At 32.4% G+C, this 14198-nt stretch overlaps 1 protein-coding gene across 1 annotated transcript in view; it reads right to left on the bottom strand.

The window, feature by feature from the left end:
- Positions 1-14198, bottom strand: part of LOC145278086 (Y+L amino acid transporter 2-like) — a 107323-nt gene that overhangs the window by 84566 nt on the left and 8559 nt on the right. The window contains exons 2-4 of the mRNA XM_080130351.1: positions 10591-11214; positions 9811-9936; positions 2602-2701 (exon numbers count right to left, since the gene is read on the bottom strand). Of these exons, the coding sequence (XP_079986477.1) occupies positions 2602-2701; positions 9811-9936; positions 10591-11185 (821 nt within the window). The 5' untranslated portion in view covers positions 11186-11214. The remainder of the gene's footprint in view (positions 1-2601; positions 2702-9810; positions 9937-10590; positions 11215-14198) is intronic.

The following is a 14198-nucleotide window of genomic DNA, read 5'->3' as shown; positions in this document are numbered from 1 at the left end:
CAAAATCAAAATATCAGAAGGAAATAATATCTCCGATCTCAAAGTTTCCGATAAATGGAGAAGATAGTGGTATAATCTGATTTTAACACAGTCTTTTCTATCGGTTCCGCATTCGTACAATTCCCCCTTCATAAATATTCAGCCGGCTTTCCATTCAGTAATTAGTCCACTGTGATTGGGCAGCGAATCTTCACTTGGTTATAGTTCCTGCCTTTGAGACTCTGTTGGTCGCTGCTTGCAAGCTTCAAGTTGATTGTTAATTAGTCTTTATGACGCCGGCAAATGCATCTTATTTCGTCCTAACAACTCCGTAGTCCGCCCCCCCCATATATATATATATATATATATATATATATATATATAGAGAGAGAGAGAGAGAGAGAGAAAGAGAGAGAGGGTGAGTATTTTACTTTTTTCTTACAAGAAATGACCTGTTTAGGAAAAAAAACGTAGTATTCGCATGCACATGTCTCAGTTTATTTCCTTTTTTTTGTTAGGTATTTAACGTTACGTTTAATACATACGGTATTTCTGTTTATAATAAAATAGCAGGGGGTACCCGACGTTGCCCGTGTGTTTGGAGGTGCGTGGGGATAAATCAAAACAAAATGGAGAATAAAGAATAAGCGAAAAAAAAACGATGTTAAAACTTCTTTTAAAAAAATCGGAAAAACAAGACAAAGAAAGCAGCGAACGTGATGGAAAAAAACGAACGAATAAGCGAACGATGTTAAAACTTCTTAAAAAATCGAAAAAAAAAAGAACGAAAAATAACCCTGTTTCAATATTAACACCGTAAAACTCAAAAAAAAAGAAAAAGAAAAGTTTTAACATCGTTCGCTTCGTTCGTTCCCCCCCCCATCAAGTTCGCTGGGGGGTTTTTTGTTTTGTTTTTCCGGTATTTTTAAGAAGTTTTAAGAACTTTTAACATCGTTTTTGTTTATATATATAGTAGAAAACAAACAAATAAATAAATTAAATAAACATGAATATACATAAACGATCACACATACACACACACACACACACACACACACATATATATATATATATATATATATATATATATATATATATATATATATATGTATGTATGTGTGCATGTATGTGTGTACACATATGTATATTTATATATATATAAAAAAAAGGGAGGAAAACGTCTAACTTAAACCACTAACCTAGTTCTAAAACAGATCCTTTGTTCGATAAAATGCATGCCCATTGGCTGATAGGAAAGGGCGCGGTGGATACTAGAAAGCTGATTGGATAACTAAAATCTTTAACATATATAAAAACAAGAAACAACCACAGAATTCGCGCATAAGCCTGACGAATCCTATAGTGGATGAAACGCAGAATATTCAGTGTAGCTTAATCGCCATATACATTTTATAAATTACTAACTAGCTCTACCTACATATTGAGCACTTTGAAGTAAATACTTAAAGTTTACGCATAAATCTATACTTTCGTATATTAATTTTATGTGAGTAAATGAAGTAGTTATATATATATATAAATATATATATATATATATATATATATATATATATATATATATATATATACACGCTTTATTTCTTTCTGTTAAGCATATCTTTCTGTTAAGCATATCTTTCAGTTAAGCATATATATATATATATATATAATATATATATATATATAAACAGGGTTATTACGTTCGATTATTCTTTATTTTTCGTTTTGTTTTGATTTGCCTCCACCACACACACACATACACACCTCTAAACACCTGGGCAACGCCGGGTATCACCGCTAGCGTGGGTGTCCGGCGTTGGCCTGGTGTATGAAGGTGTCTGAAAAAAAATAAGAAGGCGGAGGTGTTAAAAAGTGGTAGTAGCGAGGGGGGGAGAAAGCAAAACAACAGTCGGCAGGCCATGTGGAGAGAGGTGTTAAAAAATAGTAGACATACAAACACACACATACACATTATATAGAGATAATAAATTTGCATTAGTTAATATATAATATTTATACGTTTTTTTTACGACCGGCAACGCAGATGGTCTGCTAGTATATATATATATATATATATATATATATATATATATATATATATATATATATATATATAATTATTTACTATAATAATAATTATAAACCTCCAGACACAACTAGTGTTTCATCCTTTCGGGAATCATCAGTACAGGGTGTCACGATTAACACCGGTCGAGAGATTCGAACCCGGCAACGAAGACATCTCTGACTCCATTAGCATAAACCAAATTCATTTGGCCACATTTATTTTTTTAATGTATTTAACATCTGTCAAAGTGATCTAATCATTATATGAGGATCTGCGCATGCGAGCTAAATTGACCGACTTTTATTTCAATTGTAAAGTGCTCAAAGATAAGAAACGAGTTTCTTAAAGGGGCTGACATAATTATTTACTATAATACTTATTAAATACCTATAGACACTAGTGTGTCATCTTTTCAGGAATCATCGGTGCAGGATGTTACGATTAACATCTCATGTAATATGTAAACGAAATATAAAGATATAAGTACCAATAAATGATCGACTTACGACAATAATTGCATATAATAACCTGAAAATATTTCTATAATGACTTACCATCCTCCATAGGAGAAAATTGAATAGAATATCGCCATTGCGATTTTGCCAGCTTCTGGGCTTGTTGTTTTGAATGGTTCTTCGAAATTCTCGTGATTTCCTGTAAAATAAAATTTGAAATTAAATCATTTTTTATATAAATGTCTATTGTAATATTTATGATGACACACGCAATAGTTATACACCTTATGAAGTTTGATTCGACTTAGAATAGTTTCGTACAAAAATAACTATTCATACTCTGAAAAGCTATTACCAAAGGGAGATAATTTTCTAAAAGAGGGGAAACGTATGACTTCATTTTATTGCAATATTATGAATTCTATAATGATTTTCTTTTGAAAATTCTAGACACAGTTTATACCAAGTTCTTGAGACATTCTCTTTGTAAACAAAAAGAAAGTCTTTTAGTACTTAATGTGGTTTCTATTTAAATTTTTAATTTTATACCTTTCGGGTTTTTTCTGTGTCCCTTGCCATATTTCATATTAGTTTTAATCGTAATTATACCTCGATTTGACTTTGTTCAGCTAGTTCCTTCACTTTTTACTTTTAAATTCATTATTCATTAAATTTTACCTGGCGTTGCCCGGTCGTACAATACACTTAAACATGATATTTTAATTCATGTAGATTGCATATGTATTATAAAAGAATCAATCCTCTATCAAATATTATATACTAGCATGACCCGTTAATCGGCGTTGCCCGGTAGTAGCATGCCTCCCCCCACGTAAAAATTAAAGTACGGCTGTTAAAGTTGTTGTGACCCAATCCCCAGCATCTTCATGTTAAGAACAGCTTTCGGAAGAGACACCCCCAACCTCCTCATGTTAAGAACGACTTTCGGAATGGACACCCCTAACCTCCCTATGTTTAGATTGGCTTCAGGAGTAGACACCCCATCTTGTGAGTGGGGATTGGGTTGTAACAAAATTTGCCCGAAATGTAATTTTGATAATCGCTGTCAGGGTTCCCACACGCAAAAACTATGAACGAACAACAAAATTTGGTGGTACAGTGTCGTTTGGCTTGTGGGTACTAATCTGGCGGGCAGGGTATGGTATTTTTGTTGGCAAGACTGGAATTTAGGTGGGAAAATACTCTCGAATCTTCTATCACTTAAAAGGAACTAAATTCCTGTAGTCACGTGTACGTTACCATATAAACACGTAAACGGTATTTCAGAAAGTAACAGCTTTAATCAAGTAGAAAAAAGAAACAAAATATAAAAAATATATAAACAAAACTTTTTCTTTAAATAATAAACAATTATTATTTATTTTAAACATTATATACAGAATTTTCTTTATATTATATACAATATAAATAGAACACTTTATAATTGTAAACCTTTTTTAAATCTTAAGTGTTTGACAGCAGAAACAAAAACATAATTTTCTGTGAAAGAAATATCGTTCGCAGACATTTTTGAATATATACCTAAAAGCAAAAAAAATTGGGGAAATTAGTCAAAAACAATTTATTATGTTTTTGACCTTTTTTTGTAAAATATTACAATTTTTTGTATAAAAATAAAAGCAAAACATTTAATATTAGTTATAATTGTTTAAAGTACGCAAAAAGAATTTTTTAATATATATAATACCCCCTCACCCCACCCCAATACAATTAGGGGAAATTACGCAAAAACAATTTATTTTGGTTTGGGCCTATTTGCGTTCAAAAATAAAAACAAAACATGCAATAGTTCTTATTACCCGTGCGAGCCATGAGAAAAATATCTTTTTTTTAATTAAGCAACCTCCGAAAATAAATGTAAATAACATCGAGTACCCGTGTGAGCTCAAAAAAAAGGGGGAAATTAGCCGCAATAGGAAGTGCAAAAAACGGAAACGCTTTAGTCGACTGGTCTACGGCAAACTATGGACGTTACGATCGTCGAAATAACGCCTTTAAGGTTTTGCCGTTTAGTTATACGAATATCCTCCAACCATGTTATAACCAAAAAGGGACTCGTTCGGTCGACACAGGTATCCCGTTTAATCTAAACAAAAGTTTATCTACTGTAAAATTAAACCAACATTTTATTTTTATTGTTCAATGTTTTTAAATTTAAATTATTAAACAAAACACATTTAATCATTGTAAAACTTCATCGTGCATTATTTCATTTCGAGAACAATATCTACTGTAAAAATAAACCCACGTTTTATTTTTTATTAATCAATGTGTTTCATTTTAAATGCATGGTGTCACAATTACCGCCGATCGGGAGATTTGAACCCAGCATCGGAGGCATCGGGGCCATCTCTGACTTCATTAGCAAGGAATAAACCTAGATGGTTATGGTTAACCGCGAGAAATGCAGTTGAAATTTAAGCATTTATTTTTAAATATCAAGACGGGATAGTAATCTAATGATTATGACATCATGATCTGCGCGTGTAAGCTTAAGTGGCCGTCTTTTAACTTCAAGTTAGAGTGCTCAACAATAAGAACCGCGTTCTTAAAGGGGCTGACATAATTATTGCTATAATTATTTTTTTAATAACTACAGACACTACTGTTTCATCCTTTTGGGAATCATTATGCAGGGTGTCACGATTACCGCCGGTCGGGAGATTTATATTTATATATATATATATATATATATATATATATATATATATATATATATATATATATATATATATATATATATACTTGTTTATTGTTATATAAACATGCTCACATCCCGCTGCTACAAATAGCCACTTGTTTCAATCAAACAACAGATATCATCAGGCAGCGACTTGACTATTCAAAAGTTCAATGAATAACCTTTATTCATTGAACTTTTGAATAGTCAAGTCGCTGCCTGATGATATCTGTTGTTTGATTGAAACAAGTGGCTATTTGTAGCAGCGGGATGTGAGCATGTTTATATAACAATAAACAAGTATTATCAGCTCTTTTTATTGAGCACTATCTAACAACCTCGTTGAATTCATTAGTCCATTACTTTTGAATATAAAAAAAAAAAAAAAAACCCGAGTATATATATATATATATATATATATATATATATATATATATATATATATATATATATATATATTATCTTTTAGTCGAAATAAATTGTATTCATCTACTTATAATTTATCATTGTTATCTTTTTGCTGCATTTTCAAATTAGCATTTGACTCCCGATCGCTTCATTGTAAAACAACACACGCCTTCGGTGATCTAGAGTAACGATCTACGCCGATTACAATGAAAACGGACACTTGAGAAAGAAACTCCATTCTTTGTTCTTGGCAGGCAATTAATTCATCAGACAATCCATTTAACATTTCATTAATTTTACATTAAATTCTTTTAACGTACTTTGGTTACTTACTTTACAATTAATCTTCGAAACAGAAGTAACAGATAAGAATAGATGTAAAGGGGTTAATTAATTCAAAGATGAAAGCCGTTAAAACGGTACGACGGTAAAAAGGGGAGATAATAATGTTTCCTGTTTTTCTACGTGACACGCATATAAAAGTAGAAGCAAACATAACGTTATCAGTTCGGTCGTGAAACAATGGAAATACATTTTATAACTCATTATTAAAATAAAACTAATGATTTTTTAGAAGATTGGTCAGTTCATTCTTCATAAGAATGAAAACGCTGTTTAAAACTTTAGCATGACTGACAGGTATAGCATCATTTTGAACAATAGCCAACAAAAAAAAATAAGTGAAAAGATAAATCTCAGCTTAACTATGGCCCAGACTATAGGAATAGGCTGAACAATAGCCAACAAAAAAAAATAAGTGAAAAGATAAATCTCAGCTTAACTATGGCCCAGACTATAGGAATAGGCTGAACAATAGCCAACAAAAAAAAATAAGTGAAAAGATAAATCTCAGCTTAACTATGGCCCAGACTATAGGAATAGGCTGAACAATAGCCAACAAAAAAAAATAAGTGAAAAGATAAATCTCAGCTTAACTATGGCCCAGACTATAGGAATAGGCTTTTGGTTTTAGATAGCTGAACTGATAAAAATTCCGAGGCTAGAAACGTATAACTCATTCCAGATCAGACCTACCGATGAGGCGATCAGTAAAGTGATCCTCCATATCATTGAATGATGACATTCATGACTAAATATTGTGTATAAAGCAGACATAGATCGGAATTTATCGATAAAAATATGGTTCGATTGCAGAAAGGATTGTGAATTTTATTAACATTTTCATAGATAGCCTTTTGTTGGTTTGTGAGATGTGTTCATTCGTTTTGGGGGTGCTATTTCAAACTTGAGTGTTACGGACAGACAGATCGATATAGCATGTCTCAATGCTTCGAGCTAGTAACAAAGTGTAATATCTTTTTTTTTTTCAATGGGCTAGGTGAGAGAGAAATCCTCCTCAACTGAGGCATTATTTTATTTTTGTACTAATCGCTTTGGAGAAGATGGATTTTCCTCACCTACAAAGTGATCTTATGCCTAACTTTGTCATCGTAAAAAGTAAGTGGAAATTCTTATACAAACATTTTTCTTTTTTTTGTTGCATATACGTTTTGCACTTCAACTTGATGTTTCAAATTTTCTTGTGCTAAATCCCTCTAGATCAAGGCAATTTGTAATTAGTGTTCGGATCCAGAGAACCCTTTTTGGGGGAGCTAGCTGTTTCCCACATGAAAATCGACATTTTCTCTCGTTTTGTCCTCGTGGGGAAACCAGCAAATGGGAACTTTAATGTGCTATCTATTTTTATTATTGCCAAATATTTCCAAGTTTTGTGTCATGAATTCATTGGTTTATTTTTTGTTGTTGTTTTGTTTTGTTTTTTTTGTTTTGTTTTTGTTTTTTCTATTTCACATTTACGCCACTGCTTTAGCCAGAATCTGTTGACATTACTAGGAAAACTCAACCATGTTTCCCTGATTTTTTTTTTTTTTTTTTTTTTTGCATGATCTTAAAGATTATTTCAATACTTTTCTGGATGGTGTTTCTTTGCCTCGACGTAGAAGTTGCCAAAACTATCTATATTAGATTTAGGTACTCCCCGGCTCTTGTTGGGTCTTTTCATGAAGCTGTTTGTTTTTTCTTTTTTTTTTTTTTACAAGGTAGTCACGACTTATCAAGGCCCGGAAGCCACTCGAGGATAAGGGTTATTGTGTGTACAGTACGTTAGTGTTGGAGATTTGATAAAGTGCCTTACTTGAGGAGGCGGTTCATCGGGAATTTGTTTACATTGGACTTGAAGACATTCAGGTTGTAGTCAGGTGGGAAACAGGCAACCGGTAGAGAGTTTACAGGGTTTACTAAATTTCTTTGGTCACTGCATATGTACAACACCTTGAAGAAATTTTCTGTGTCTTCCACCCATTGTATTGCTTAATTTGCTGATTAGAGCCCAAACTTCACAAATTTAGAAGAAAATATTCATTATATAAGCATCAAATATTCGATTCTTTCTTTTTTGACTGTTTTTCTCTTGAAGATTTTTTTCTGGTGTGTCTTTTGGCAATTTGTGGGTGTATTTAAAATAATATAAAATAAAACAAACTAAATTCTGATTGGTCAAAAAAAAAGGGTTAAATCCAAAATGACAGTTCCTAAAGATAAGACGCCGGAAGTGGATATGGGCTAGCTAAATTAAGTCGCTAAGCATTAAACAAAAAATAATAAACTTTTTTTTTTACATTTAAGAATTAAAAACAGATATATTACAGGAAACTTTATTTATAGAATTGTAAAAACTGTTTTTAATTATTTCCATATGAATATATTTTCAATATTTAAAAAAAAATTATAGAAATGTAAACGATGAAAGCTTAAATTACTTTTTTGAAATAAAATATTTTCATATGAATATATTTTGAATATCAAAATATTTATAGAAATGTAAAAAATAAAAAGTTTATTTTTGATATTGTTTCATAATAAAACAAGAAGTGTTTATATGTGGTTTCGTATTTCATTTCATGTTTAGTGACTTCCATTCTATATTTAGCTAAACCAAGTCCACTTCTAGGATATTAATTTTGGTAACTGAATTTTGGGATTTAACCCCCCCCCAAAAAAAAGGTTTTAGGTCAGACTATCATTAATCCAAAATATAATTGGTCTAAAAAAGAGAAAGCTGGGTAAGAAGGTAAAATCTTGTATCATATTCATTTTTTATGGTTCACTTTTGTTACTGGTTAGAGTTCGCTAGAACCTCTCAGAACCACAAGTAAAACTCAATCAAGTTTCATTGACTGAGTTTTGCATGGTTTTAAATATTCTTTAAATACGTTTCTAAGTGCTTATTTGTCTTGTCCTATAAGTTGCCCAAACAATACTAACGATCTGCATTTGATTTAGGTACTTTCAGGTTCTTGGTGGGTCTTCTCCTACAGTTGGGTGTTGTTAATTGTTCTTTGGTCATTGCATTCCCAACACACCTCGAAGGAATACTCTGTGTATTCAACCCATTGTATTGCTTAATTTTTGGATTAGAGCCATAGTTCACACGTGTAGAAGAAAATAACTTCTACATAAGCATCAAATATTCGACTCTTTCTTCCCTGGCTGTCTTGCTCTTGAAGATCTTTCTAAAGTCTATTTTGGAAATTTGTGGATGCATTTAAGCAATAAAACAAACTAAATTCTGATTGGCCAAAAATGATTCCAGGTCAGAATATCATTGGACCAAAAATATCATTGTTCCAAAAAATCATTGTTTCAAAAAATCATTGTTCCAAAAAATCATTGGTTTAAAAAATAATTGTTCCAAAAAATAATTGGTCCAAAAATATCATTGGTCCAAAAAATCATTGGTCCAAAAAATCATTGTTCCAAAAAATCATTGGTTTAAAAATATCATTGGTCCAAAAAATCATTGGCCCAAAAATCATTGTTTCAAAAAATCATTGTTCCAAAAAATCATTGGTTTAAAAAATCGTTGTTCCAAAAAATCATTGGTCCAAAAAATCATTGGTCTAAAAATATCATTGGTCCAAAAAATCATTGGTCCAAAAAATCATTGTTCCTAAAAAATCATTGTTCCAAAAAATCATTGTTTCAAAAAATCATTGTTCCAAAAAATCATTGGTCCAAAAATATCATTGGTCCAAAAAATCATTGGCCCAAAAAATCATTGTTCCAAAAAATCATTGTTCCAAAAAATCATTGGTCCAAAAAATCATCGGTCCAAAAATATCATCGGTCCAAAAATATAATCGGCCCAAAAAATCATTGGTTTAAAAAACACAACTTACCTTGAGCGAGCAGGACAATTCCTCCAATCACAATCATCAACAAGGCAAATATCTTGGCGATGGTTAAAAACGATTGCGCTTTCGTCACATATTTCATGTAGACGCAATTCAAAGCCACTACGGTTACTATATTAAATAAAGAAGAAAGAAAAGATAAAACAATGAATCAGATTTAATTTCTTTTTTGGGTGTAGAGGAGTTCATTTTAGAGTATACTTATCAAATCAAACAATGTGAAAAATGCTTCCCAGTAAATGCTACAAAAATATCAGAAATCAATTTTTTATCACTCTTTAATTGTCTTGGGGGGTCACCAATTCCAAATATGATATTATGTTTTTTTCTAGAATATTCTGTTTGTGAGGAATGAGTTAACACAAAGAGACAGAAAAAGCGTTCATATGAAAATGTGTTTTAAAAGCAAAACCTTACTTTCTGCCTGTCTTTCTGTCTGTCTCTCTCCCTCCTTCTCTCTCTCTCTCTCTCTCTCTCTCTATATATATATATATATATATATATACATATATATATATATGTATATATCGAGAGATAGAGATTGAAAGAGAGAGATATAAGTCTTGTGTGTGTGCGCGCGCGTGTCTGTGTGTGTGTGTGCGCGCGTGCCTGTGTGTGTGTGTGTGTGTGTGTGTGTGTGTGTGTGTGTGTGTGTGTGTGTGTGTGTGTGTGTGTGTGTGTGTGTGTGTGTGTGTGTGTGTGTGTGTGTGTGTGTGTGTGGAAAGAGAGGGAAAGAAATTAAGACTAAATAAATATTTTACTTACTTATAATCCAACCGGCGAGCAACTTTACTCCGGTTTCAGGGGGATTGCAGTTTATAAAAGCAGGTTTTAACAGATAAAATGCGGCTGTATGCGCCAGAAATGCCCAAAATGGTCCAGCTATAAGAATTAAGTAACCCCAAAGTATCAAAAATCCGGGAAGTGGACCAAAAGTTTTCAAAACATAAGCGTATGGTCCTCCCGCTTTGGGGAAAACTGTACCAAGTTCTGCGAAACAAAGCGCCTGTGTGAGATTTATAAGACCTCCTACGAGCCATATTATCAGAGAAGCCCCGACTGAGCCGGATACAACGAGAATGGCCGACGGGGACACAAAGATGGACACGTGACCAGTAACAGCTATTAAGATTGCGGCACAAGAAAAAAAACTGATTGATTTTTTTAGCGCGATGTTTTCGGTTTTCTTAGGGTCGTCTGAGGGAGACTGTGATGGAGTTTGCGTAGAAGTGACGGTGCTGACATCAGGTCTGACGGGGGATGTGTGGCCGTTTAAGGTCGGTTCCTCTGGTAAGAAGGTCGGGTTGGTGTAGACGTGTTTCAATTCCACGGGGTTTAACACGGTTTCTCTTCTATGCATGTTGAACTGCTTTCTGAAACGATTCTCACCTGAGAATAAAAGAGAAACGGAAAAGCAAGATTTATTTATCAAGAAAAAAACCTGCTATGTCAAAATAACAGAAGAATGTGACATTTACAGAGCAAATAAATCAAACATTAAAAAGACACAATTTTATAATATAACCAAAAGATGTACCCGGCGTTGCTCAGTATTAAAAGTAACGATTATTTTTTTTAATGAAGTTTTTAAAAAACGAAAAAAACTGAGACATGTGCATGCGAGTATTATATTTTTTCTAGACATTTAACTTCTTGTAAGTAAAAGAAATACTCGAGCTGAGATCGAAACCAAAACCTATAGACAATGAGTAAAGTACGATACCCATAAGACCAGCTTGACACGATAGTTTAAACGTTTTTCAAATCTACTCATTCTTAACATAATGTGAACGAATCGCGCATGCTTGAAACAGTTTATAAACAGATAAAAATCTGATTCCCCTCAAGTACCAATTTTTTCAATTTTTACCACTTAGCAGCCTTTTCCCCCGAATGAAAACCAATTAAAAGGTTTCCCACATGTCTGAATACCCTATATACCAAATTTCAATCTGTAGATCAAACATTCATTTAGTATATAGGTTGAGAAGTGTCCTCACACACATTTTCACTTTTATAGATATACTAGATGTGCCCGGTGTTGCCCGATAACGTTAAATTTCTTTTTTAAAAAAAATGAAGTCATAAAAACGGAAAGAAACTATTTTCTATACAGTCCATTTCTTGTAAGTAAAAAAATATTCAAGCTGAGATCGAAACCAGAACCTAAAGACAGCGAATCAAGTACGATAGCTTCAAAGAGCGTTTTAAAACCTTGTGAAAATGTCGACAAACAGATAAAAATCCAATCACCTATGTTTCAATTTTTTAATTTTGACCCCTTGACAGCCTTCTTGTTGTTGTTGTTTTTTGTTTTTTGTTGTTGTTTTTTTCAAGTATGTAGATCAAAAATTCGTTGAGAAGTGTGATTCTCATTTAGATAGATATATATATATATAGATAGATAGATAGATAGATAGATAGATAGATAGATAGATAAAACACAGAATAAAGCCTTTAAAAATGCCACCCGTGAAATGGTCAGGGAAATTCAACAACCTCTCTGCAATCAAACAATATCTAACGCATATAACTTTCGGTCAATTACTGACTTGTCCACCAAGTTTCAACTATGAATGTCCAACAGTCTTTGTTTTATAACTGCTTAATAATTTATTATCAGTATTGCTTCGTATTATTTCTGCTCATCTTGAGTCATATTCTGAGATTTATTTATGTAACTTCCAACCTTCTTCCAGTGTATCTGGAATCTTCATGGAATTTCGAACAGAATCCTTTGCTTCATCAACAGGATCGCATGTTCTCATTCTGTCAGCCATGGCCGGGTAGAAATCCTGAGTAATTCGCAAGTGTACTTTAAGTGTCGCCCGCACTGAGAATTGAACCTTCAATCTCTAGAAAAATGTAACTTCCAATTGAATTATACTTTATCCGGATCAAACTACAATTGCAACAAGTTCGACAAGATACGCCACCTGGAGAGGATCAGTTTACATCGATCGAAACGTTGTAACAATAACATTTAATACGAGAATAGTAGTCAAAATAATCTAAATAATACGAATTTTCAATCCCTCATCTAAAAAATTCAGAAACATTAAATTAAAGGATAAAAAAAAATAATGTACAAAGAAGAAGGGAAACCTGAGGTCTGCTGTCTACAGTCATTGTACCGACTAAGATAAGCAGTTGCACCTTCACCGCTATTAACAAATCATGTGTGGATTTTCGAACAATGGCAGTATCCATCACACACACACACACACATATTCCCCTCAAGTACCAATTTTTTAATTTATTCGAGCAAAGTTTTATATATATATATATATATATATATATATATATATATATATATATATATATATAACTTTGCTCGAATAAATTCAAGATGGTTGCGTGAAACTTTCTCTCATTGAATCAGATATAATTTAGTCTGGGAGGGCGAGAGGGGGTTTTCCGATGAATACTGCCTTTTACTAAGTGTTTTCAAGTCTTTCAACTCTCTATCTATCTATCTATCTATCTATCTATCTTATTCTATGTATATATTCTTTCCAACTCTCTTTTTATATATATATATATATATATATATATATATATATCTTCCTCCTTCTGTATATATTCTTCTCAACTCTTCTTCTCTCTCTCACTCTCTCTTTCTCTCTCTCTTTCTCTCTCTCGCTCTCTCTCTCTCTCTCTCTCTCTCTCTCTCTCTTACTATTTCGCTCGCTTTTGTCTCACACCGATTAATATTTCTCTTGCGTGTTTCTGCATCCGTGTGTTCGTTTTAACATGCTATCACAAAAACAAAAGAAAATTCATCTACCTATTTTTCATTCCGACTTTACTTACGTATTCACAGATTGTCGTGAAACAACATCTATAGGAGATGAGGATAACAGTCTGAAAATACATAAATCCATAAATTATTTTCTTTATTAATTAATGTACGGATATTTTTCTATAATGAAAAAAAAAGCAGTTTACCACACTAATTCCTTCTTTAAAAATGATATTTTTTGTAGGAGGTTCCATTTACACTGCAACGCGTGACCGGGTACCGCTAGTTTCATTTATTTGTGGCAAGTTGTAATACTTATTATTCTCTTATGAATTGTGTAATGACCACAATGCACTATATATCTAATCACCACAATGAAACACGTGTATGACTTTTATTGAATATATATATATATATATATATATATATATATATATATATATATATATATATATATTGGTGTTGGGACGATTAATCGGAATCGGGAATCGGAAAAATCGGAATTTTTCGGGGTATCGGAATCGGAATCGGGAAAATTTGAGTTTCATTTCCGATTCCAACTCGATTCTTCTTTTTTTTTCCTGGAAATTATAAAGAAACAAACACAGATTTATTTATTTATTTATTTATT

Source organism: Euprymna scolopes, chromosome 6 (genome assembly GCF_053919585.1).
Source record: "Euprymna scolopes isolate OS-2025 chromosome 6, ASM5391958v1, whole genome shotgun sequence".
Taxonomy (NCBI): domain Eukaryota; kingdom Metazoa; phylum Mollusca; class Cephalopoda; order Sepiida; family Sepiolidae; genus Euprymna; species Euprymna scolopes.
This window is presented reverse-complemented; position numbering and strand designations above follow the sequence as displayed.